General features: G+C 42.9%; 3 protein-coding genes across 9 annotated transcripts; 1 reads left to right on the top strand and 2 right to left on the bottom strand.

Moving 5' to 3' along the window:
- Positions 1–367: 367 nt before the first annotated feature.
- On the bottom strand, positions 368–5,174 carry card19 (caspase recruitment domain family, member 19). Of its 3 annotated transcripts, XM_046875523.1 has the most exons (6): positions 4,684–5,174; positions 3,588–3,727; positions 3,302–3,461; positions 2,754–2,819; positions 2,198–2,260; positions 368–1,817 (listed from the first exon to the last, which is right to left on the bottom strand). In XM_046875523.1, the coding sequence occupies exons 1-6, from the start codon at positions 4,688–4,690 to the stop codon at positions 1,705–1,707; spliced, it is 549 nt and encodes a 182-aa protein (XP_046731479.1). In that variant the 5' UTR covers positions 4,691–5,174; the 3' UTR covers positions 368–1,704. The 3 variants fall into 3 exon arrangements, with proteins under 3 accessions (XP_046731479.1, XP_046731477.1, XP_046731478.1); XM_046875521.1 differs by lacking the exon at positions 4,684–5,174 and having other exon boundaries at positions 3,588–3,912; XM_046875522.1 differs by lacking the exons at positions 2,198–2,260; positions 4,684–5,174 and having other exon boundaries at positions 3,588–3,912.
- Positions 3,780–23,360, top strand: LOC124402453. 3 transcript variants are annotated; one of them, XM_046875514.1, is made up of 8 exons: positions 3,780–3,917; positions 18,068–18,189; positions 18,280–18,351; positions 19,556–19,624; positions 19,921–19,971; positions 20,054–20,116; positions 21,296–21,371; positions 21,591–23,360. In XM_046875514.1, the coding sequence occupies exons 2-8, from the start codon at positions 18,153–18,155 to the stop codon at positions 21,982–21,984; spliced, it is 762 nt and encodes a 253-aa protein (XP_046731470.1). In that variant the 5' UTR covers positions 3,780–3,917; positions 18,068–18,152; the 3' UTR covers positions 21,985–23,360. The 3 variants fall into 3 exon arrangements, with proteins under 3 accessions (XP_046731470.1, XP_046731471.1, XP_046731469.1); XM_046875515.1 differs by lacking the exon at positions 3,780–3,917 and adding an exon at positions 17,656–17,772 and having other exon boundaries at positions 21,296–21,427; positions 21,591–21,722; XM_046875513.1 differs by lacking the exon at positions 3,780–3,917 and adding an exon at positions 17,657–17,772.
- On the bottom strand, positions 7,472–16,603 carry bicd2 (bicaudal D homolog 2 (Drosophila)). Of its 3 annotated transcripts, none has more exons than XM_046875500.1 (9): positions 16,026–16,602; positions 11,958–12,170; positions 11,696–11,848; positions 11,196–11,615; positions 10,828–11,121; positions 10,071–10,721; positions 9,839–9,990; positions 9,408–9,624; positions 7,472–8,303 (listed from the first exon to the last, which is right to left on the bottom strand). In XM_046875500.1, exons 1-9 carry the CDS (start codon positions 16,266–16,268, stop codon positions 8,301–8,303), a joined length of 2,346 nt encoding a protein of 781 aa, XP_046731456.1. In that variant the 5' UTR covers positions 16,269–16,602; the 3' UTR covers positions 7,472–8,300. The 3 variants fall into 3 exon arrangements, with proteins under 3 accessions (XP_046731456.1, XP_046731455.1, XP_046731453.1); XM_046875499.1 differs by lacking the exon at positions 7,472–8,303 and having other exon boundaries at positions 9,147–9,624; positions 16,026–16,276; positions 16,390–16,603; XM_046875497.1 differs by lacking the exon at positions 7,472–8,303 and having other exon boundaries at positions 9,147–9,624; positions 16,026–16,603.
- Positions 23,361–27,038: the final 3,678 nt, after the last annotated feature.

The raw sequence follows: 27,038 nt of genomic DNA, 5'->3' as shown, positions 1-27,038 counted from the left end.
ACACACACACACACACTCTGCCTCCATCTGAGCTCCTGTGTGCAGCACTCTGGGTTTATCAGTGATTTATTTCTGTTTTTTATTTGATGTAAACTGAACACGTGAGTGTATATGTATATGATGTCATTATTAAGAAAACTAAATGAGTATGTAATATATTTGTAATAATTTTTTTCACACTGTTGTAGTATTTCTTTTTTTATTAAAAGACAAAATAAGAATAAAACAATGATAAAAAAAAAAAAACAGTGGGCGTTTACACGAGTTCATGTTTTCCTTCTGTAAAATTGGTACAAACTAAGATAAGGCACTCAGGCACATGAGCGTTGTGTACAGTTATAACAGCTCATAGTAGTGCATTACAGTCTTATATATATATATATATATATATCTTTTTAAAAAAAAGGTGGAAATGTTTCTGTGAAACAAACAGGCTGCTGTTTATTATTTTGATGTTTATAACATGATTATTTTTACATTGGAAGATAAAGACGCAGGAGGTTATCACACCGATCACTGGCTCCTGTGTCCTACAGTCACTTCACCCTGATACTTTAATTCTGCTGTGCAAAAGAAAGTGCACTGAATGCCTTCTGCTCACCTGGAAACCCTGATGGAAACCCTGTAAATGAAGTGCCATGCTCTCCTGCTAATGTTACAGGAACTTTAGTGCAGCTCGCCTGTGATTGGCTGACAATCATCTTCATTCATATGACCAGTTTGAGATACGGAAAACGCGAGATGTTTGCGTACCTGCTGCTTTGGTGTACAATTCTGGTCACCTGATCATTTCACAGAAGAACCCGCATTCATTAGAACAATGAGCAGATACTGATGTAGATGTTGCTCCAGCTGTGTCTGCTCATCCAAAATTACCAAGCTGCTGTGATTTCAAAATGACTTGTAAGATCAGTGTGATTGGGGTTCATCTGATGAGCATACACTCACACTATAGACAGAAGGTCATTCAGGTGACTCCTACAATCTTCTCAGATTTTGTCAAATGTACTCGAGAATCCTTGAATCCTGACTGAGTGGATTTGTTGAGGTCCTATAGTGTAGATCAGGCTGAAACACAATGTTAGTGTTCTCTCAAAAGTGACGATTTCATCAAAATTTCCATATACACTTCTCATAATTCACCAGATCGCCTCTCATGCCTTCCTCAGTGGGATCTTCACTGAAGCTCAGTTTAACAGCAGTGTCCATTACAATCTTCCAGATCGGGCCGTGAGACCGCTTTCAGCACGTTCTTTTGCGTTTAAATGTTTTTAAATAGGTTTAGGAAGACGTGTTGCTAAAAAACCTCCATCTGTGTATGGAGACTTTCTAAGATTTTTGTGCTTCTTACTGGCTTTTTGCATACAGAAGTCCCTATAAACACACACACACACACACACACACACACACACACACACACACACACACCATCTCTGTCCCATTTCTGATGGGTCTGGTCCCCGGTGTTTCTGAAGTCACTCACAGTACCACCGCCTGAGGGTGAACCAACAGGACCTTTACAGCTTCAGTAAATTCCGTAACGTTTACATTTAATTTCTCTACATAACCCTTTAAAAACATACCCTCATAAGGCACTTTATACCTGCACTCTTCTTCCAGGCACTAATAATAATCATCATCATCATCATAATAATGCAGCATAGTGTTAGTGTAAAAGTGTTAAAACAGGAAGTGTGTGTGAGGTTATCTCCCCAGCCCGTCTTCCGTGTACCAGATCAGAACCTCTCGGACCTTCCTGCCGATCCCCAGAGCGGCGAAGCCCAGAGCGCTGCTCGAACCCGACACCGCCTTCACATCTACACACACGCGTGAGAAAAACACATTAGTGCTCAATGATGAAATGTTATGACGTATTAAAGCTCCGCCTTCCTCAGTATTCAGCAGCAGATGAAGAAGTAATAACAGTGCATATGCGTGTTATAGAGATGAAGTAATAACAGTGCATATGCGTGTTATAGAGATGAAGTAATAACAGTGCATATGCGTGTTATAGAGATGAAGTAATAACAGTGCATATGCGTGTTATAGAGATGAATTAATAACAGTGCATATGCGTGTTATAGAGATGAAGTAATAACAGTGCATATGCGTGTTATAGAGATGAAGTAATAACAGTGCATATGCGTGTTATAGAGATGAAGAAGGTGTTGTGTGATGTTGTTATTAATGCTCTGACCTCCATAATAATACAACAACGCTCCTACAACCGCACTGAAACAGCTGAGGAAGAACATAGGACCTACAGAGAGAGAGAGAGAGAGAGAGATGAAGAGAGAGAGAGAAAGAGAGAGAGGGAGAGATGGAGAGAGAGAGGAGAGAGATGGAGAGAGAGGAGAGAGATGGAGAGAGAGAGAGGAGAGAGAGAGAGAGAGAGGAGAGAGAGAGGAGAGAGAGAGGAGAGAGAGGAGAGAGAGAGAGAGATGGAGAGAGAGAGAGAGAGAGAGAGAGAGATGGAGATGGAGAGAGAGAGAGGAGAGAGATGGAGAGAGAGAGAGAGATGGAGAGAGAGAGAGATGGAGAGAGGTAGAGAGAGAGAGAGAGAGAGAGAGAGAGAGAGAGAGAGAGAGAGAGAGAGATGGAGAGAGAGAGAGATGGAGAGGAGAGAGAGAGGAGAGAGAGAGGAGAGATGGAGAGAGAGAGATGGAGAGAGAGGGAGAGAGAGATGGATCAGGAGGAGATGAATATGATAGACACATGTTTACACAGACAGAAGGTGAGGTTAGAAGTTGTACCCTGTTCATGGAGCACGTGTCTCTCCGTGGGTCTGAAGACGTCTCTGTGCACCGGATCCACAGACTCTAAACCAATCAGATCGTTCACTCATAAACACCTCAGTGTGCATGAGAGCAGATAATAACATACATCTTCAAACAAGACTCTGTCTTCATTTTAATGTTGGAGGAAATGACATAAATCTTTTGATCATTTTGTGTGTAATATAGTGCTCTTGTTTACAATCCTTTGTGTGATGCTGCTCTAATGAGCTACCATGCTGTACAAGCCGTGTGTGTGTGTGTGTGTGTGTGTGTGTGTGTGTGTGTGTGTGTGTGTGTGTGCCAACGATACATTCTACGGAGTGAACGTGGCCTAATGACATACTGTGGTTCACATTTATGCAAATAAGGAGGAGAGTATTTGAAGGCTGGTGACGTGACGTGAAGTCATTTGGACAACGTGAAGTGTTTTATTTAGCAAAAGGTGTTTAGCAGGTGCTTGTGTGTGTGTGTGTGTGTGTGTGTGTGTGTGTGTGTGTGTGTGTGTGTGTGTGTGTGTGTCTGACCCCGGCGGTGGCGGAGGCGTGTAGGGAGGCTGAAATACACCTCCTCCACGTGCAGGTGAAGCGCCCTGTAAAACTCTCGACACGCTTCCTCTCCTTTCTCCTGCAGGTGTGTGAGCAGCTCAGCCAGTCTCACACACGTGGGTACGTCCAGATCCCGGAACTGTACAACAAACACAGACACACACATACACACACAGACTCAGGGACACACCCTAAGCAGGCATTGCTTTTTCCCCTTAGGCTGTTTAGGTAGAACAGAGACAGGAAGTGTTTCTGGACGTCTCACCTTGGTGGCCTCCTTGTCACTGAGGATCTGAGGGTAGATTCTGTTCAGCTGCAGGATGATCTTGTCCACTAGCTCGGTGTCCAGGCGCCGGTTCGACTTCAGGAACCAGCTGTCCGTCTTTAACTGCTCGCAGAAGCTGTCTGACATTCGGTGAAGAAACAGATCAGCTGTAAATGAAGTTTTTACACTGAACACAATCCTGCAGTGATAAATGGAGCTGCAGCAGGTGAACAAGTCAATTCCCATAGTGACACAAGTCCAGGAGTGCTGAAGGTCTTCCCACACTGATTAAATCACCAAGGAGAAGGTGAAACAGCGAGCAAGGAGAGCGTAAGTAAAACAACTCACTCATTAAACAGATACGTTTAGTTAAATCAGTCAATCACTGTGCACTCATTTAATACCTTTAATGGACCAGGTCTTTAGAAACAGATAAAAACAGATAATGTCACCCATTGTGAAAGATAAAATAAATAAAAAGTGTGTAACTGCTGATGAATCTCCCCAGGAAGGGGCTGTTAGAGGACATAGCTACAGATATAAATATATCTACAGAAAATAAATACAAATGTAAGAACTTACAATACATATTCTGCGTCTGGCCACTAGAGGGCGCATTATAAATGAAACAATATAAATAAGTTGATTAATATGTTTATTACTATAATTAAATCACAGCTAAAGTAATAATCTAAATATTATTAATGATCAATTATAACTCAATGTTGGTAAATGTCTCTGTTAACCTTTAATCAGGTGAAAAACACACACTTGAGACATCTGACAGCTCAGTGCATTATAATAGCGCCTTTCCAGCTCAAACTGCATTGACTTTATGTCATTAATGATAATTTATACCCTAAAAAGCATATTTGTAATATTTATAAGCGGAAGTGTGAACACGACTGTCAGATCTGCTGTAATGTAGATGTTATAGCGTGTAAATCCCCCGCGTGCATTATAACTCATTCAGCTCTATAATGAGATGCAGAAACACGTGTTAATCACAGACGTGTATAAAAGCGTGCAGTAGTAATTCAGACCCGGACAAAGTGGAATGATTTGAGTTTTAAAAGCTTTCGGTTCGGTAGTTTACCTCCCATCGCTGCTCCCGTGTGTCCTGCCCTGTGTTTTGACACGCCTCTGACATTCCATGAAAGGGGGCGTGGGGCAGTGACGTCACAAAGGAAAGGGCGGGCGTTAGGCTATATAAACCGGAAGTGGTGACCTATTCTTCGTAGGCGGTTTCCTTTGTAATGCGGCGTCGTTGGACTGTGAATCGGTTTGAATACAACGTTTTAAAATTCCGACACGTGTACAGAAATAACGCACAGCCGCGTGTTGTGCATCACGTGTACTGGTACGACTTCCGGGTTCGAGTTCTTAACCAAAAAAACAACAAAAAGTCATCATATCCAGTGTAAAGTGTGCACAGAGGATTGCGTGTGATGTCGTGTTTATTGTGTGATGATGTCTCGTCGTTGTGTCATTTAGAAAACACGTGTAAATATAACCGCTTCATATACCGGAAGTGCACCGGAAGTAGTACGAATGTGATAAAAGGTTACTAACCCCCTCTTAGTGTGAAAGATGAATGTAATCAATAAGCTAGAACTTTTAATTAAAAGGGATTTTAAGTAAACTTTTTATTTTAAATATTTTAAGAACTTCACAACCATGACGTCATCTCTGTGTGCTCTCTAAAAATCCTCTTCACCCTCTAATGTTTTACAGGAAGTCAAGTTTCTAATAAATACTTAATATAAACACTTACACAGAACTGAACCACACACACACACACACACACTCGGGTTAGAAATAATTAGTCATATATGATAGTGTTTTGAAATGGTCACATCCTTCCTCAAAAAGCGGTAGGAAAGGAATAAATGACACCAAGCACCAAAATTGTATTTTATAGCTAAAAAAAAGTTTTATAAAAAATTAGGACACAATAAACAGACTTCACACCGCACAGGTCTGTGCGCAGCATCAAACTGGCTTTAATAGCAAGTTAGAACTGATTCAGTATGAAACAGAACTGAAAGAGGAGATTCAGTCGCTCTGGTCATGCTTATAAAAAGGCACTAATGGGTTCGAGTGAAAACACTTTGCCGTCTCCTGCGTTTCAAACCAAGCGCCATGTTTCAGTTCAGCTCTCGGACACGTCCTTGTCGACTTCTCCTCATGGTGTGGAAGTGTGCGAGAACTCACAAACGCTAGCAGGAGTGTGTGGTGTGGTGGAGAGCGTAGGGAAGCGTATTTCACGTCTGAAGGCCAACTCGGATTTGTGAACCTTTCTTTCACTCGTTCTTGTATAAAACAAAATGGAGACAAATCCTTATATTTAGTAACCACTGAAATGCTGGCATGGAAAAGTCTTTATAGCACGTGAGCTGATTTATTGGTGTGAAAGTTGAGACGTAGGTTTGAGGTTAATATTCACAGCGATTTGATTATTTGGGAAATGAGATGACGGGAAATCAACACGGGTGTCGTCAGAGCAGCAGTGAATCGAGAAGCCATCGGCTGAGGAGTGCAGACGTGAGACAATCTGATTTGGCTTTTGCGTATATTAAAGGCCAATGCATTTGTTCTGACCCTGCCGATGTGATGGGTGTGGTGTGATGTGGTGTGATGTGGTGTGGTGTGGTGTGGTGTGATGTGGTGTGATGTGGTGTGGTGTGATGTGTGGTGTGTGTGGTGTGATGTGATGTGATGTGGTGTGGTGTGATGTGGTGTGATGTGATGTGATGTGGTGTGGTGTGGTGATGTGGTGTGATGTGGTGTGATGTGGTGTGATGTGGTGTGGTGTGATGTGGTGGATGTGATGTGGTGTGATGTGGTGTGATGTGGTGTGATGTGGTGTGGTGTGGTGGTGTGTGATGTGGTGTGGTGATGTGGTGATGGTGTGGTGTGATGTGGTGTGATGTGTGGTGTGATGTGATGTGTGATGTGATGTGGTGTGATGTGGTGTGATGTGGTGTGTGTGATGTGGTGTGGTGTGATGTGGTGTGATGTGGTGTGTGTGGTGTGATGTGTGTGGTGGTGTGGTGTGATGTGGTGTGATGTGTGTGTGATGTGGTGTGGTGTGATGTGATGTGTGGTGTGGTGTGATGTGGTGTGGTGTGATGTGGTGTGGTGTGGTGTGATGTGTGGTGTGTGGTGTGATGTGGTGTGATGTGATGTGGTGTGATGTGGTGTGATGTGGTGGTGTGATGTGGTGGTGTGTGTGGTGTGATGTGATGTGATGTGATGTGTGGTGTGATGTGGTGTGGTGTGGTGTGGTGTGGTGGTGTGATGTGGTGTGATGTGGTGTGATGTGGTGGTGTGATGTGGTGTGTGGTGGTGTGGTGTGATGTGGTGTGGTGGTGTGATGGTGTGATGTGGTGTGGTGTGATGTGATGTGGTGTGTGTGATGTGGTGTGGTGTGGTGTGTGGTGTGATGTGATGTGGTGTGATGTGGTGTGTGGTGTGATGTGGTGTGATGTGGTGTGATGTGATGATGTGGTGTGGTGTGGTGTGATGTGATGTGGTGTGATGATGTGGTGTGGTGGTGGTGATGTGGTGTGTGATGTGATGTGATGATGTGGTGTGTGTGGTGTGGTGTGATGTGATGTGGTGGTGTGATGTGATGTGGTGATGTGATGTGGTGTGATGTGATGGTGTGTGTGGTGGTGGTGGTGTGTGGTGTGGTGTGATGTGATGTGGTGTGTGATGTGGTGTGGTGGTGGTGTGATGTGGTGGTGTGGTGTGGTGGTGTGTGTGATGTGGTGGATGTGGTGTGGTGTGGCGTGGCGTGACGTGATGTGGTGTGGTGTGGTGTGGTGTGGCGTGGCGTGACGTGGCGTGGCGTGGCGTGATGTGGCGTGGCGTGGCGTGATGTGATGTGGTGTGGTGTGGTGAGGTGAGGTGTGGTGCGGCGCGGCGCGGCGTGGCGTGGCGTGATGTGGTGTGGTGCGATGTATTGTTCTCTACAATGCTGGTGCGCTTTGTTCTATTCGTCGAGCTCCATGTGCATTTCTAAATTCATCTTCCCTGTATTGCTTGTGAACAAAGCAAGCAAAATAATTGTTTTTAAAAAAAAGAAAGAAAAAAGCCTTATATTATTATTTATGTTAAATACATCTGATTAAAGATGTAATAAAGAGGTAGCTGACAGAAGGTGTTGAAAATACATGGATTTTTTTTTTTAGCTAGTAACGTTTTCAAATCCTTCTGTCAACATCTCTCACGTCGACCAGTCCTGCGGGGTGACGTCAAAAACACCCATCTCACGTTTTTCCAACTCATCACGTGTACGCATCTCTCCCACCACAGGACATTGTGTATACTAGAATTATTTCAAGATAAAATAAATTAAGACATGAAGTCAAAACAATGTAAATGTGAACTCTGAACTGACGTTTGCTGTCCGGAAATACGTCACATACACTACATGCGTGTTTCTGTTTCAACTCTAAAATAAGACTTTCACTTAAATGCGTTGCAGTACATGTCAAATATTTGGATAAAAAATATATATACAAATAAAAAAGAAACAGAAACCAAAAGTCTGGAGGATCCGATTAATGTAAAGCCTGCAGTCAAGCGAAGAGGCGTCCTAATGTGTGTTACTGTGTGTGAGGAGGGACAGGACGGACGGGACGGGACGGGACGTCTGCAGTCAGGGATTACGCCTCTTTTAGGGGAAATTCTCCTTGGCAAATAAAATTACTGTGAAACATTAAAAAATACATCCTCATTAGAATCATCATAATAACACATGATATATTATATTCAACAATAAAACCACACACACACACACACACACACAGAAGACATTTTGTTACATTTTCCTCGGCACAAGTTAGCTGAAGCATGCTGTTTTTAATTAGTAAAATCCGACCAATCACAGCAGTCCATCCAAAGCCACACCCCTAAAAAAGACATGTATACACACACACACACACACACACACACACACACACATACACACATACCACCCACTAATTAATCTAGTGTTCTTCCTGAAATGTCACACCACATGGCGGACAGGAAAGCAGAGACTCTAGCTCAGGAGAAGTGATGTAAAGACCCTCATCTTCTCTTTCAGTCCTGCTGTTGGTCACTGATGTAAATGTGATGCAGAAGTGGAAAGTAAAGAATGACATTTATTCACTTTACTGTAATCGAGTAGTCTTTTTGGTGTGCTTCTACTTTTAGTAGTTATCTGTAAAAAAAACCTGCACCCCGGAAACTGCTGCACTGCTCGATTGATGGGAGGAAGAACAAATGTGTTAAACTCACAAGAAAGAAAGATGGAGACGGACAAGACAGACACAAGGATGGATGCAGACCTCAGCTGGAAGCGGAATGGAAAGTGAAACTGTGTGCGTTCGCCGTCTGAATTCTGAATCTGCTTTCGCCATTTCTCTCATGATCATAAACATCATTATAACAGGAGATATTTGTTTTTGCTGCATTTTAATCGGTAAAGGAAAACATCTGGTTTGAAATTTACATCTCTTCTTTTTATAACTACACTAGCAACCCCCAAAGCACCCCACCCCACCCCATCCCATCCCAGACCACCCCACCACGGTACAGTAACTCAGCCATCAGTTCATCACAGGGTCACACAGTGAGCGAGCGGTGACGTTGTTAGTGCAAGCGCAGAGTCTGTGTTATGATGGAGCAGTGACGATGGAGATGAAGGTTAATTGGTGTCACAGAGGAGAGCAGGTTCAGCATTGAAGTGGTTCAGGTGCAGAACACCACATGACCACCCACAATGGCGTGGGGCAAAAGACGACCTCTGCGGGACACGGTGCAACTTACATGCAGGTTCTTGCTCTTTGAAAAGGGCCCTTTGCCTCGGGCAGCACTTCCCCTGCGCTCCTGCTCGTGGTGGAACTCCAGGTCCTCAAGGCGCTGTGTGAGTGCCAGCTTCTGCTGGATGGCCATGCGCAACAACGAGTTCAGGGTCTTCTTCTCATCCTCAGCAGCTACCAGCTGCCTCTGCATGTCGTCCAGCTGAGTCACGTACTCATCACACCTAGAGAGAGAAAGAGAGAGAGACAGATGGAGATAGAGGTTGCCCTCTACTGTAAATCCAGTGCAGCACTTATCAGAGAATTAACACGTCCCTGTGGGTTAAAAGGCCAAATTATTTTAGTGTGCTTGTCTGTTCTAATGCTTTGGTGTGTGTGTGTGTGTGTGTGTGTGTGTGTGTGTGTGTGTGTGTGTGTGTGTGTTTGTTTGGCACATACCTTGTAGCGAACATGGCTCTGAGGGAGGAGAATGTGGCCGCATCCTCTTTCAGAGCCTTCAGCTCGTTCCTAAGCTTCATAATAGTCTCCGTCACGATGGTCTTCTCGTTCTCATACTTACTCTTCAGGTTGGCAAGAGCGACCTCAGCCGTCTGCAGCAGATACATAAATAAGAATAAATTATCTGAAAATAATAAAAATATCTATCAATCTGGGTTTGGTGACCTCGTACCTGTTTGGTGGCTTTGAGGACGGCCCTGAGTGTGGCGATTTGTTCCCGTTTGGTGCTCAGCAGTGACCTGAGTTTGAGGATCTCCTCCATGCAGGCTGCCTGCTCTCTATCAGACACGCTTGTGAGCTCCAGTGGTGCCAACCTCTGCCTCGCCAGCTGTGTGCCTCGCTCCACGGCCTGCTGCAGGTGCCGCATCTGCTCGCGAATCATTGCCGCCAGGACGCACACGTCCATCGGCTCCTTCCTCGCGTCTCTGACTGAGCCTGAACCAGGGCCGGCAGGGGGTCCAGTCGGGTTTGCGATGTCTGTTTTCTCCTCTTTATCATCTTTCCTATCTTTGTCCTCTTTGCTGTCTTTTCCCTCTCGGTAGAAGTCGAGTGTGACGCGGCTGGGTGTCTCGTTGTTGCACACGCAAACGTGATGGTAGAGGTTAGCGAGCTCCTCGCTGAAGGATGCCAGCTCGTCCTGCGCCGCCCCGAGCGTCCTCCGCGTCTCGCCGGCAGCCGTGTTCACTTCATCCAACTCCCTCTGTAGCCGTGCCATCTGCGCCCGCTCTGCTCGCCCCTCGCTCTCCAGCGAACAAACCTGAGACGAGAGATCTCGCACCTGGCTCTCCAGTCGTCCCCGCACCTCCTCGTGTGCCACTCTCACCTGATTATACATTTTAAAAAATCACATCAATGCGTCATCATCAGGACACTAATAAAAATGTGCACTTCTTTTCTTAAGAGTGTCGTCTACATTAACTCCGCCTCACCTCCTCAAGCTCCACCTTAATCAACTTCAGCTCCTCCCTCAGCTCGCCAGCCTCAGCCACCGACGCCTCGTATTTGCAGCGAAGGATCTCAGGGCCGTGAATGTCCAGCTCGTAATAGTCCACATTTCCGTCCTCGTCGCTTTCCTTCTCTCCTTTCTCTCTGTCCTTCGCATCCTGGACACGTCGCACGGCTCCAAAATCGTCGCTCAGACGCGCTAGCGCTCCGCGTGTCTGCGTTAACTGCTTCTGAGACTCCTGGAGGGAGGAGAGTAGCGCCACCTTCTCTCGCTCCACCTGAGACGGAGAAAAGCACTCAGTGAGACAAGAGAGGATAAAGTGGTATGTGTTCGCCATGTGGGACATCTCACCTGGTGCAGCTGCTGTTTGAGCTTCTGGATCTCACAGATGTTCAGCTCGCTCAATAGATCATCCACCAGACTTTTCTTTGGCATGGACATGACGTTATCATCGTCGCTGTCCCCGGCCATCTTGGCGAGCCCGTTTTCAAAGGCTCGCATGGCCTCGTCGTTGTTCGGTTCGTCCGATTCGCCAAGTCTGAGTCCGTCCAACGAGCCACCGAAGAGAGAGTCTCCCAGGGTCATGTGATGCGTGAGCTCTTTGCGCAGTGCTGCTTTCTGCTCCCGTTCACTCTTCACCGTCTCCAGCGCCTCGCTCAGCTGACGCTCGCCGATCTCACGCAGACGCACTGATTCCTCCAGCTGGCTGTTCAGGTACTGCGCTTCCTCCTCCAGCCTCCTGATCTCGTGCTTCAGACCCTCAAACTCCACCTGGCACAATGTGGCACAACATGGGGGTAAACATCATGTATACGTCAGCGCCTCCTCTCCCAAACCCACACCCATCTCACCTGGCCCTGTTTGAGCATGGACACTTGTTTCTGCAGGGTGATATTCTCCTCCTCCAGCTCACTGTAGTCCTGCAGCAGCCGAGACTCTCGTACTTTATACTCTCTGAGCTCATCACGCAGACGAGTGCACTGCATCTCCAACAGCTCAGCATTCTGAGAGAGATCAAAAGAAAAAGCTGATGGAAGACATACTGACAGTTTTTTTAAGATACTGGATTGATGGTCAGGATGTGTGGCACAGGTCCCTTTGTTTCTCACCCACCTCCCTCATCTCGAGTGTGAGGCTGCCCAGTCTCTCATTCTCGCCCTGGGTGCTGGTGAGAGAAGTTCTGGCCTGCCTCAGCTCGACCTGAAGCTCCTGCACCTTCTGCTCATAGTACGCCTCCTTAGATGCCGACTCCATGATGAGGGACTCCTCACGACTCTCGCCGTCTTCTGCAACCTTCCTCTGGGCGAAGTGGGCATGACCATACGCCTGCATGCAGGACCACAGAGAGACCGTTAGCTCATGCCAATCACTGATCACATTACAGAATCACTAATCACCACTGATCCCATTATCCAATCACTAATCACCACTGATCCCATTATCCAATCACCGCTGATCCCATTAACCAATTACTAATCACTGGTGATCCCATTAACCAATCACTAATCACCGCTGATCCCATTAACCAATCACTAATCACCACTGATCCCATTAACCATTCACCAATCACCGCTGATCCCATTAACCAATCACTAATCACCACTGATCCCATTAACCAATCACTAATCACCACTGATCCCATTAACCAATCACCAATCACTGCTGATCCCATTAACCAATCACTAATCACCACTGATCCCATTAACCAATCACTAATCACCACAGATCCCATTAACCAAGCACTAATCACCTCTGATCCCATTAACCAATCACCAATCACCGCTGATCCTATTAACCAATCACTAATCACCACTGATCACAATAACAAATCACTAATCACCACTGATCCCATTATCCAATCACCGCTGATCCCATTAACCAATTACTGATCACTGGTGATCCCATTAACCAATCACTAATCACCGCTGATCCCATTAACCAAACACTAATCACCACTGATCCCATTAACCAATCACTAATCACCACTGATCCCATTAACCAATCACTAATCACTATTGATCCCATTAACCAATCACTAATCACCACAGATCCCATTAACCAATCACTTATCACCACTGATCCCATTAACCAATCACTAATCACTATTGATCCCATTAACCAATCATTTATTACAGTTGATTCCATTAACCAGAATTCTGCAATCATACCAAAATGACAGTTGCAGGTTAAAGCCATAAATGCACATCTGTATTTGTATGGCCTGCACCTGGATCTTCCATAGTAAATCTTTAAAAACATCTCAGCATGAAACTAAAACTTCGCTCTCAACCAGCAAAATATCCGATAAAAAATGTCTGTTAAACTCGAGCAACACCCTCAAACATCTGCACGCTTTCTTTAAATAGACTCAGGGTTGAAATACTCACATCTGCCCAGCTGTGAACCCTGCTACACACGTTATATTGCTGAACGTATTTGGACGATTGACTTTTCCACCCATATGTTGTCCTTCTCCAAACTGTTACCACAAAGTGTTCAGGACGTCTTTTAATGGGTATGAAATTTTCCCTTCACGTGAACTAGGAGACCCAAATGTGTTCCATCATGGTGATGGAGACTCTGGAATATGCAGATGTTTGCAGTTTAAATGGAGCTTCCCAAAATGATCTGAAATCATGGGATTTCATTTTACACTTCTTCTGTAATGGTGTGGAAATGATGAGCACTGTCTGGAGATGATGGTTTACTGATCAGGAAATCAAACAGATGATTATTTTGTACTGTAGGGTGCAGGTCATCTTCTAGAAAGCTGATGATCATGTTGTTTTTAGACCTAAATAAACCAGAGTGCATGCTATGAAGTGTGTTTGAGGACAATGGAAGCTCAGAGGTTCAGGTTCCTCAGCTGCTCTAAACCAGGATTTGAATTCCGCCTTCGGGTTAAAAGGTAACGTAAACGTGTTCAGCTCACACGTTGTAATCTGTGGTGGACGTGTGCGAGGCTCAGCGCTCTGCTAATCAGTGAGTGCAGCTACAGTGCAGCACCAGGGCTTTTTATAGCCTCGTTTCTCCACAGATCCTCTTACAGTCTCCCACATGCCTCCATTTCATTTACACACAGCTCTGATCTGAGACGAGTGAAGATCCTGTCAGAACAATGGCTACTGAATACCCAGACTTTTTACACATTTCTTTTATTTACTCTTTATTTTATTTTATTTACTCTTTATTTTATTTTATTTTATTTACTCTTTATTTTATTTTATTTACTCTTTATTTTATTTTATTTACTCTTTATTTTATTTTATTTTATTTACTCTTTATCTTATTTTATTTTGTACCTTGGATTTCTGTTGGATGTTTTTATTTGAACTTATTTCATGTTATTACTATTTTTATTACTGTTATTATTATTTATTTCTTTATTTTTGCATTGATGCTTCAGTAAGACACGTGAAAACTATCTGAAAACAAAAAGAGAAAGAAGTACAAAGACATAAAGACAGTCAGAGAGAGAGAAAGAGAGAGAGAGAGAGAGAGAGAGAGAGAGAGAGAGAGATCTTTATCTTAAATCTCTCTGTTCATTTGATGCTTTGTCGTTATTATAAAAAGTACAAAGTGTAAAAAGTGCTTTGAAATTATAAAAAAAAAAAGTAAAATTAATTTGAATAAAGAGCGAGAGAAAGAGACGGAGCAAGAAAAATGAGCGAAACAGAAAGACAGACAAAGAAAATATGCAGAAAGAGAGCAAGAGAGACAGAAAAACAGAAAGAAAGAGACCTGAAGAGCAAGAGAGAGAGAGAGACACACCAAAAAGAGACCACCAGAGAAAAAGAGAGAGACAGAGAAAGACAAAAAGAATGAGACCTCTAAAGAGAGAGAGAGAGAGAGAGAGAGAGAGAGAGAGAGAGAGAGAGAGAAACAGATTATGTAATGAGAAGGAGATAAAAAAACGATGCCCTCAGTGGTATCATTTGTGATCCAGACGTTTCTGAAGCTCACGTTTCACTCCCACTCGAATACGTGAACGTGAACATCCTGCTTTTCCTCAGAAACACGCAGGAAGGAAGTCATGTGATCTTCACTTTAAAGCATGTTGTGACGGAAAAGCTGCAGAGAGACCGTCTGATTCCTCCATGATCCTCCACGTGTGTGTGTGTGTGTGTGTGTGTGTGTGTGTGTGTGTGTGTGTGTGTGAGAGAGACATAAACAGATGTAATAAAAGAGAAGTGAGATCAGAGGCTCGTGATAATCTCAGTGTTGTGCAGTAGAGAGAGAATGTGGTGGATCTAAAGTATCTCAGTTCTTCATCACTTCATGATCTTCAGACTGAAACTATTTCACCTTCAATGAAATAAATTACTGTAATGATTTTTTTGTTTCTGTTTGATGAACTCTTTTTGCCGAGCCTCTTTCATCTCACACACGTTACTCTTCCGCTATCCCTCGTTCTCCACACTTCTGCTTTTAATCCTGGTTGGTGTTTGAGGAGTTCAGTCTCAGGGTCTGATTTCTCTCCTCCACTCTTTTAGAGGTTTAGTGGCAAATTAAAGATTCATTGCTTTCAGAAAAGTTTCTCTGTAGTGGACTTTTTTCTGATCTTGGATGTAACTGATCAGATCTTATATCAGACTAAAAATCTCTCAGAATCTTCTAAAATCTCTGTGTCTCAGATTTCTCCTCTACGACTCCCCTGGATTATAGGACATTTTAATGAACTGTTTTTAATATTATCGATTGCATCACTTGGAATCAGCTCTATGATTGTATCAGATTTAATCCGATATAAACATTGGATTGTTGTATCAGACTGGATGAGTTTGTATCAGACTAGATCAGATTTTATTGGATTGTATAAGATTGTAATCAGACTGTATGATATTGTATCAGATTGTATGAGAGTGTATCAGCTTCTATCGGGTTTGTATCAGACTGTATGAGATTGGATCAGACTATGAGACTGGATCAGACTATGAGACTGGATGAGATTGGATCAGACAGTATCGGATTGGATCTGTCTGTATGATAATGGATCGGTCTGTATGAGAATGGATCAGCCTGTATAAAACTGGATCGGTCTGTGTGAGATTGGATCAGTCTGTATGAGATTGGATCGGTATGTATGAGATTGGATCGGTCTGTATCTGATTGGATTAGATTGTATCGGACTGTATCGCCCCTCCTCAGCCCTGAACACTTGGACTCTCGGCTGGTTCTCACCTCTTTCAGCTGGTCCAGTTCATGTCTCAGGGCTTCATGTTCACTCTCCAGCTCCTCATGGCGCTGCTGGAGCTGCTGTTTCTCCTCCAGCACCGCGAGCCCGTACTCAGCAGCGCGGATCTTATCCCAGCTCGTCTCGCTCAGCTCCCGGGACAGGCGCTCGAGCTCGGCCCTGAGACCCTCCATCCCGGTCTCCGCGATCAGTTCTGTTCCGGGACAAGTGTCCTGCTCCAGCCCGGACATGTCTCACTCTACAGTGTAACGGACCCAGCCCGTTATACGCCTTTTCTCACTCATTAAACATCTCCAAACACACACACACACACACACACACACACACACACACACACACACACACACTCACATCTCTAACAAAATCCTGAGCACAGTTTTGTTCTCCATCTCACACATCCGCTTTCCTCCAACAGATCCATTCTGATTATAATAATAATAATAATAATAATAATGATGATGATGATGATGATGATTTAATTTCTTCCTCTTGTCTGCTCGGTGTCAGGGGGAAGGGAAAAGGGGAGACCCCGAAGCTGAGCTCATCCTGCTGGGAGGAGAAAAGACGTGATTCCTTAAAGACGTGTCTCCTCACCACTGGGACATGTAGTCCTCTGTGCTATTACTAATGTCCAAGAGACTCTCATTTGCACTGCATTACCCAGCATGCTGTGCGCTTCTTTGTGCGAGGGCGTTTCCATGCGGTTTCTAAACCCTACGTCATTCATTTCTATTATTCAAGAATCTCACACGCCTAAAGTGTGTAGGCCACATCAGTAACTTTATTACAGTATTCACTAAATACAGTACAGTCTAATCTAATTTAATCTGAAAGGGGTTAATACAATCAGATCTACTCCTTATTGAATTCAGTACAACGAGATCCAATCTGTTTAAATCAGACACAATCAAATACAGTCAGATTGAAAATCGATGAACTCCAGTCTGTTTAAATCCTTTACGAGGATACGCAATCTGATATAATCTGATCCAAGATGAACAATCCGATTACATTTCATTTAATTACACAGTCGTGTCCAGCTAATAACTGTGTAGCTCATTGTAAAGAACCCAGGACAGGGGACATGCTCTTCAGCTAGTTCTCATGGGATGTTCATGAACTCTTCTTTGATCACGTGACTCCCATAGACGCTACACAAAGCAATAGATCAGATTTTTTGGTTCCAATCTTGACATTATTGTTACAATAATTATAGGAATCACGTGACAAAAGAACTAACGACAAGAACCAGAAGATAGTAAGAGGTGAAACTTCTCATTCTGTGTATCATCATTTGTCCTCAGGTGCATCGTCATATTTTCATTATTGTATCTATAGTCAGTGTTGGTGTATGTACACGTGTTGGAGATCTGATTATCGCAAATTTGACATTTTATTTTATTTCCGAACAAACGAACGAAATGAACTAAACGACTCAAAAAACGATTTTAAGAACCAACTCCCATCACTAATCATTTTATTCTCCTATCAAGAAGCTGAATGGACACGAAAACCTCAAGTAACGCCATTGTTCTGTAAATTGTGGAGGCGGGGCTTATCAAATGGGAGGAGCCTTCAAGGAGAAAATGTTTCAGTGTTGTTGTACTTCACCTGCTTAACCACTAGGGCTCTTTTGGGCCTATTAAGACTAAGGCAGTAAATGTTACAGGATTTCCTTCTTTAATCAGATGACCTCCTGTCCTCTGGGGTGATGAGGTGTATCTCAGCGTGAAGGTGAGGGAGAGATGGTCATTAAAGCCAGACAATGTAAACATGTTCAAGGTCTTACACATTGTTAATATTTGAGACCCGTGTAAACGCGTGAAAAAGAAACACAAGGTCTACGCGTTGTTTCTTCACGTGTTCAGTACTGTTCAGTTTGTTTGTTTTTGATCTGATATGTGATGTTTTTCTGGATGAAACGCGTCACCACATATGAAGATAAATAAAACGAAACCGTAACAAGATGAAAGTGAAATCGCTCTCTGGGGATTTCCATTGTTTCACAGTTTTTTTTATCACTTCTCAGAGCTGATACTGGCATCTCCATGGGCATCTCAGCAACAATGCCAGTGTGAAACCTGCACCTTCACACAGAGATCCAGAGAGTTCACATGGACATAAACAACATGCTGGACTTTTACAGACACTGTAAGTCTTCTCTATTATTTATAAACCTGATTAAAGAAAAATCAAGTGAAAATCATTTCTAACAGTGATTTATTTTATATTTTATCTCAGATAAGTTTTATCATTTCTTCTCCATCTGCTTTGGCCTGGGCTGTGGAATGTGTAGCTACAGACCCTTCTACCGTGAGTTCACATTACAGCTTTGATCAAAATCAAATCAAATCCTGTCCAAGGAGATCAATCACATCTGTTCATTTCTAATCAGGATTAAAAAATACACGAGTGGAGGAAAATCGAATGATAAATTCTATTCATTTCTTTAAATACACAAGTAAATTATAAATATACACCGATTACAAATACTCTGTATAAAGCATTTACTATAGCATCTATACACACACACACACACACACACACACACACACACACACACACACACACATATATATATATATATATATATATATATATATATATATATATATATATTATTAATTAATGAATCAAGTTATTTATTTCTGTATCCACAATAAAAACACTATATATGTAAATCATTTAATGGATTATTTTGCTAATATTATCTTTTCATATTTATGTTAAATGCTGATTGGTTGCTATAAAACCTGTTATGTAGCTAATTATATATTTGATCATTAATTCTATTCAGAAATATTGGTTGTTGTTTTTTTTGTCAACATTTTATCCTTTTGTTTCTCTTCGCAATGCTGAATCTCCTGTTTCTCACGTGAGTCTGAGTTGTTCAGGAATCTCTAAAAGCGAATCTGCTTGACTTTACTTTCATTTTTCATTGAAAACACCTGAATCCATTCATGGCTGCTACGAAGACTCAGGAATTTCCCTTCTCACATACTGTATAGACAGAAGTTTGTGGACACCTGACTGTAAGATTTGCATGTACATACTATTCCACTTTGAGTTCTATTTTGTTGTTACGATCAGCTCCACTCTTCTGAAGATGTTCCACTAGATTTGGTGGAGATTTTGTGAAGATTCATTCAGCTACATGTGTGTTAGTAAAGTCAGGTACTGATGCAGGTGAGAAGATGAGGGGTGCATTCAAATTCATCCCAAAGGTGTTCAGTAGGGTTGGAGCTCTATAGCAGGAGATCTTCCACTCCAACTCGTGTAAAAGCGGAGATCTTCATGGAGCTGGTTTTGTGCACAGGGGTATTGTCTTGCTGGAACAGGTTTGGGTCTCCCAGTTGAAGGAAAATTTCATGCTTCTGCTTCCAAAGCTGTAAGACACAAATTTGAGGGAAGGTCAAGTGTCCCAATACGTTTGTTGATATAGTGCATAAACTCCACTATGAACTTTGACTGTAATTTAGTGTTAAATCAGCGTGACCGTATTCTCTCGTCTTCACAGCCCTGGTGATGCCGATCCTCCTCACTGTGTTCTGCATGGTTGTGTTCGAGGCTATGGGCTGCTGCTTTGGTGAGATCCTTCACAACCTTTTACAGCAATGTTCTAAATGATGCAGGTGTATTCAGGGCTATTCAGGGGCATTAAAGCTACTTACGGTGTGTAGAGTAATAAATCTGATTCTGATATTGCTGTGCACACAGATGTGGCCAGATGTGTGTATGTGTATTTATGTGTTCCCAGATGTTTTCTAGCTATATATAGTTAGATACAGGTTTGTCCAGGTGTGTTCAGGTCTAAGCAGCAGTATTAACATGTGTCCAGATGTGTATTAAGTTGTATATCTCCTTATATGGTGTGTGTTCCAGGTTTGCCTCCACACACTAAACGGTGCAAAGGTCCACCTTTCCACTGGAGAGGTACATGCATCTCGTTTCTAAACAAATCATCTACCTGCCACAAAAACCCTCCCTTTAATCACTCTTTTCTCATGTTCACCAGATGCATTGTGGGGCTTAGTTTTTGCTCTGTTTGTGGCGGTTCTACATCTCCATTCTTACCACGGTGGGAATCCATCCATCCATCCATCCATCCATCCATCCATCCATCCATCCATCCTTCTTTCTGTCAGACTTCACTCATGTTCACAAATACCTTCTTTAAATGTATATTTAAGTGTCCAGGTGTGGACAGATGTCCACTGAAAAGTGAATGTGTGCTCAGGAGAGTATTGCAATGTGTAAATATGGTTTAGGTTTTTATTGTGATGTGCACAGATGTGGACTGAGATCTAAACATGTGTATTTGTATGCAGATGTTCCCAAGTAAGTATTTATATGTCTATATATATATATATGTGGCCAGATAGATTCAGGGGAGTGAAATACAGGCTGCTATAAAGAGCCTCTTATAATAAAAAGCACAAAGCGCTGAAGGTGCGAGGAGAAGAGAACTCAGAGAGCTTGTGATGATTCATCATGGAGTAGTAGAGAATCTGCTGGAGTGTGAAAAATATAGATCCAAGATTCAAGATTTTTCATTTGTCACAGATCTACTGTAGTTACGCACAGTGCATCCGGGACGTCTTAACAGCGCGTCGCTTTTCCCACGTTAGGTTATGGTACAGTTTCATTCCAAAATGGATTTAATTTATTATTTTCACCAAAATACTAACAAACAAAACTCAATTTTTTTCAATGCGGCAGAAAGTTTTTATTTTTAAACCTTCACATTGTCATTATGGCAAATTGTTTGTAGAATTTTAAGAAAAAATTATCTTGTAATCTTTATAGAAGATCAGGAAGTGAGAAATAGGAGAGAAATAGAATATCAGGGAGTGAGAAACAGGAGAGAAATAGAAGATCAGGAAGTGAGAAATAGGAGAGAAATCGAAGATCAGGGAGTGAGAAATAGGAGAGAAATAGAAGATCAGGGAGTGAGAAATAGGAGAGAAATAGAAGATCAGGGAGTGAGAAATAGGAGAGAAATCGAAGATCAGGGAGTGAGAAATAGGAGAGAAATAGAAGATCAGGAAGTGAGAAATAGGAGAGAAATGGAAGATCAGGAAGTGAGAACTAATGCAAAACTAATGCAAAAATGAGTGTAGAAAGAGAAAAATTGAGGGCCATGACACCAGTCTTCAAGTAAAGATCTGCTGACTGTAGAAGAGTAAGTAATTAATCTAGATAAAGATCAGTAAGATGCTCTCTGAGCTCTAAACGATGGTTTCTTCTCTCTCTGCAGTCTACACCCTGTCTTATGGCAGTGGCATCACAATGTTCGCTCTCCGAGGAGCCAAAAGAAAGTACAGTGCTCTGTGGCAAGTGATGCTTGTGTAATCTTCTCTGAGCTGTGTGGAGTGTTGCATTAATGATGGCAAGAACTCTTCACTTCAGCTTCAACTCTATTTTAATGTTAACTTGAAATGTTAGTAGGAGATCCGGTCTCCTGGTAGTTTCTCATTGGCCTGTTAATCGCCGGTTTGCTGTTATAAGCTGCACTGTAATCTTCTCTTTCATTTTTTTACTCGGAATGACAGGAAAGAAAACACTCCCTTTACTGAAACAACTGGAAATGAAGGCCACGCCTACTTCACTAGAACAACTGGGGCCAGAGGCCACACCTACTTCTCTGAAACAACTGGCAACAGAGGGCAAACTTACTTTACTAGAGCAAATGTAAACAGGGGCCATACCTACTTTACTGGGCCAACTGGAACTGGAGGCCACGCCTCCTTCACTGGAACAACTTGGAACAGAGGCCACACCTCCTTCAATGAAACATCTGGGAATGGAGGCTACACCTCCTTCACTGGAACATCTGGAAATGGAGGCTACTCCTCCTTCACTGGAACAGCTGAAACTAGAGGCCACACCTACTTCACTAGGAGTCAGGGGAGTAGAGGCCACGCCTCCTCTACAGGAACTGACTGAGCCAGTGGGGTGGATTTATTTCATCTCTATAAAATATATTTGCAGTAAAGTATTAAACATTATGCACTTTAATGTAATAATATTGATATAAAATGATGTGAAGTTGATTACGGTGATGATGATGATGGTGGTGGTGGATTGAATTCATTAATTTCTTTCTCAAAATTCTACAAACAGAACCCCATAATAACAGTGTGAAATCTTTGCAAATTATTTAAAAATAAAACCCATATAAAATCACATGTACATACTGTAAGTATTCACAGGTTTTGCTCAATACTTTGTTGAAGCTCCTTCTGCAAGAACATTATGGAATGTTCTCTGAGGGAGAGTTGAGTACATAACTGTTTGTATTAATTGCAGTCCTGAAGCCATCTTCATGGATTCTCAATGATTACTATTCACAGAGATGCCATGGATCTTTAGGCTGTCCATGTGGTGATGTGTTCAGCAGCAGCAGTGAGTGAACAGAACTTTAACCAGGTGGAGGCCATCTGCATGGACCAGGCAGGTCAGAGAGCAAGGGATAGGAATATACTGGGATCTCAGACAGAGAGAGAGAGCGAGAGAGAGAGAGAGAGAGATTATTAGGTAATAACAGCAATGACAGTAATGAAGTTGGTAGTGATGATAATGATGATAAAACTGAAATACTGAGTGTGTGTGTGTGTGTGTGTGTGTGTACACCCGGACAGAGTGGCTACACAATATGTATAGTCATGGTGTAATATGAGTCTGTAGTTCAAAATGTACAAAACTGATGGAAATGTCTTTGCTGCCCCCTGGTGGAAGAAGGGAGAGATTACAGGACAAGATTGTAGCTCGAGCATGCGCAAAAGAGGGAACAGGTTAAAAGTGTGTGTGTGTGTGTGTGTGTGTGTGTGTGTGTGTGTGTGTGTGTGTGTGTGTGTGTGTGTGTGTGTGAGAGGGTACAATATCCCCATTATGATTGTAATGAATGAATCAGTTTCACAAAGCAGGACTGAAAAGAATGAGGAAGTGTTTGTGCCCTACAGCCTGAAATCTGCCCTAATTACCCCAAACTAGTGTCACTCAGAAGAGGATGAATAGAGATTCCCAGTGTCTGTTGTTATAAAAGTGATCTGCACTAGAATGGAATGTTCTCTGATATTATGCCTTTGATGCCCCATTAACGTGGTTCTCTGGGATGCCTGGATTGCATCAGTGCCCTGCTGTGCCCCTGGTATACCAGCAGTGTGTGTGTGTGTGTGTGTGTGTGTGTGTGAGAGAGAGAGAGAGAGAGAGAGAAGAGCTCAAGGCTGCCACATGGATGTTTTTCACAATTACACTTATTTGTTGGTATGATCCGGAGCGATCCAATAATCTGTGCTGCAGAGGGGTGGAGATGGTGGAGGAGGTGGATGGTGGTGGTGGTGGAGATGGTGGACATGGAAAAAAGGCGGTGGCGGGGGTGGATGGTGGTAGAGATGGTGGACGTGGAAGAGGCGTTGGAGATGGTGGAGGGGGTGGGGTTTGTCCTTCTCCGTCTTTGGGAGGTAGAGCGAAGTCATTTTTAGAAACAATAATATGTGGGTGGAAAGTGAAAAAGAAACATAGATTCTTCCACATGCATTCTCAAAGACCAGAGTCTTTTGCGACACACACACACACACACACACACACACACACACACACATTTCCTATGCCCGTATATTATATCAACACACTCAGGCGTGCCTTAAGCTAAAATGCAAATATTGTTAATGAATAGAGGTGTGTGTGTGTGTGTGTGTGTGTGTGTGTCTGGAAACAAACACCGATGAGGGAATTAGGGATTAGTCACTTTGGACTAATCTCGCCACTAGATGTCAGTAATGTTCATTAAAAGGAGCAGTTTGGAGGACCCTGGGTTTCCTGATTAGTTTTGGCTTCTTTTTTCCCCTAAAATGAATATTTGGACATGTGGACTAAATCTGATGTAGGACACACTTTGGGAGATGTTTTATATTTGTATGATTGATGATGTGATTTAATGCATAAATCTTTGTTAGTAATGAGCAGCAGCCTGATGAATAAACAATGAGAATAAATGCTGTTTATTTTCATCTTTCTTGTTCGGAAAGAAAATTATATTAAGCATCTCGAATCATCAGATTCTGCTCCCTCTGTCTTTATATCTCTCTCTGTCTCTGTATTTCTCTCTCTCTCTCTCTCTCTCTCTCTCTCTCTCTCTCTGTCTGGGCACACGTCCATGCCTCCGAGGCTGCTATGATGTCACGTTCGTCCCGGTCTGGCAGAAGGACAGGGCGATGATGTCATGACGAACAGGCAGGCAGGAGGACGGCGCGTGCAGTGCTGAAGAACCTTGAAATCTCCTTCACGCTCCCGCAGGAATTCCAGAAGAAATCGTGCTGAGATGGAAAAATGCTGGATGATTGCAGGCGGTTCACACCTGAGTCATGATCCCATTAAATCTGAGAGTCAGTAGGAGACCAATCCGCTGTACCCTGCAGTACCCTTTTCTAAAGTGTGTATAGTTCCTATGTGTTTCTGTGAGGTGTGTGGAAGGAGTCTCCAGTGTCGCTGCTTGGTAACAGTCAGAGGTGAAGCTGAAACTTAGTCTTATTCAGGCAGAAGATTTTACACTTGGGTTTTTTTGCAGTTGCTTTATAACATCTCAGTAACAAGCCGCAAAATTGTAACTGTTGGCAAGTTGCTGAGGTGTAATAGAAATAAAACTGGTACCGTGTGTGTGTGTGTGTGTGTGTGTGTGTGTGTGTGTGTGTGCGTATACATATGAGCATGCACAACCATTAGTGTTTTCAAAAGAAATATATATATATATATATATATATATATATATATATATATATATATATATATATATATATATATTTATATATATAATTTTTGTATCTATTATTTAAAATGCTGCTGATGAACACATGTAACTGTCCCAGACGATGAGCTGTGGGTTTTGGTTTCTCAGCGTGTGTTAGGAAACGAGATATCTGTGTGCTTTTGTATATTCGAACATGTCCAGTGTATCAGTGTATACACATAATCTGGGACAGAGCTGCAGAAAGTGGATCTGTGCTCGGGTTTGGTCTCTGTCTCTCAGGATGCTGTGGGATCTCTGAGGACTTCATATACAATGTTCTAATAATTAATACGAGCTATACATAGCACAGCATGTGGTGAGAACAAGGAATTTGTACGACGTGCAACTTAAAAAATGTCTCATTGTGGTGTTGGAGTCAGCATTAGAGCTGTGGTGCAGTCATCTATTACTCTCTCTCTCTCTCTCTCTCTCTTGCTTTCTGTCCCCTGGGCTTTCTAACCCTGTCAGACTGGCTTCTCTTCAAAACGCTCTGGAACGCGTGACCCAATCCCGTTCTGCAAACACACTCGCACTTAACGCCTCTCGTCCAATCAGAGGAGCTCGTGTCTCGCTAACTTCTCCAAGGCGAAGCTCATTCCGAGGGTTTCTATTTTTGCTCCTCAGGCCCGAGATACAGCTCCAGCTCCGTCTTGACAGAGCGGCCTGTCACACGCCGAGTGCTGAGGATTTGGGTTCGGTTCACAAAAGGAATGAGGGGGAGTTGGGGGGAGGACGGACCAGCGACTGCATTAGCAAGCGCCTTCCTCACACACACGGGCTCACAGTCATCTTAATCCACAAGATCCTCGAGGTTGCTCTGACCCTCACTTTATTACCCAGTATGCATTGCATTATTATGACATGAAGCTTAACCCACAGTGCACCTGCCAATTATCACAACTGTTCTGCATGACACATAACTCACCATCCAAAGTGATTCTTTGACCTCACCCCATATTTCCTATGACACAGGGAATGTTTCTGTAGACAGTCAGTAGTTTCAGGAATGGGTGTAGAAATAGACTTTCTGGATCAGGAAGTGAGAATTGCACATTTCACCCTCCATATATTGTGAATACACCTTGACCACATGCTGGTATTGAGGTGTACATGTACAAAAGCATTGCCCACTGTGTCTGTTTTCTCATTTGTGGTCATTTCACCTCCTTCTGCTGTTCTGCAAGAACTCTACAAGCTTCACTACAAGCGCCTCTAAACAGACTGAAATTACTCGTCCTGTACGGCGTAGATTGTATTCTGATGGAAAGTCACCACGTCTAAACGAGGGAATTTAGTTCACAAAGACCAGAAAGACGGAGAAGAAAAAGAGACAGACGTGATCAAAGCAGACAAGGAAGTTCTCAGAGCAGGCCCTGTTGCTGAGAGCGAGTCGTCCGACGTCCATTCTCGTTTATGTCTCGTCCATGTCTCGTCCGTGTCTTGTCCATGTCTCGTCCATGTCTCGTCCATGACTGACTTGAGGACAGATCGTTCGTCTTGCACACTTCCTGTAATGTGGTGCACAGGAAAGCGATTATTTGCATATTATTAAAAAGAAAAAAACTCCAATCGAGGACATCGTTTTTTAAATTTCTCATTATTGGATCAATCTGGAGTAAGACAAAAGGAGGAAAATTGTGCTCCTTGTGGAAATCGGGATAAAAGGTTAAACAGTTAACACCATGTGAAAATTTAATATCTTCAAACTCACACTGGACTCGTGTTCACTCCGATTGGCTCAGAGGTGCTCAATAATTGAGGAGTTTTCTGGGAGGAGGTGCTACACCTGGCCTGAAAGGTAAGTGGACACCGGCGGTAAAAGAATATCCTAGCGCTAATGCTAACTCCTTCTTTCTTCACCCGGCAGTCACAGTGAAGTGAGGTAAAGACAAGGGGAAAGACATGGACAAGTCTTTGCGGGCTTCCGTCGGGTAAGAAACTGCCGTGTGATATTTCTAATGATCTTACTTACGTATTGCTTATGTCTGTAAATAAAATCCACTCTCATGCTGATGGGCCTCATGGTCTCATTTCTGTCTCATTCTGTAATACAGTGTAAACCTGTGTATTCACTATATGTTGTATAAAGTATTATTTACAGTTGAAATCATATCCCAGGAGTACAGTAACCTTTTAATCATAGAGATTGTAAATGAAATGTTTTATATATGATGAGAAAATTGGGACATCCCGTCTCTTCAGGTCTTTCCTC

The sequence above is a fragment of the Silurus meridionalis genome, chromosome 19 (genome assembly GCF_014805685.1).
Source record: "Silurus meridionalis isolate SWU-2019-XX chromosome 19, ASM1480568v1, whole genome shotgun sequence".
Lineage (NCBI taxonomy): Eukaryota > Metazoa > Chordata > Actinopteri > Siluriformes > Siluridae > Silurus > Silurus meridionalis.
The sequence above is the reverse complement of the archived record's forward strand: the minus strand, read 5'-3'. Positions and strand labels throughout refer to the sequence as shown.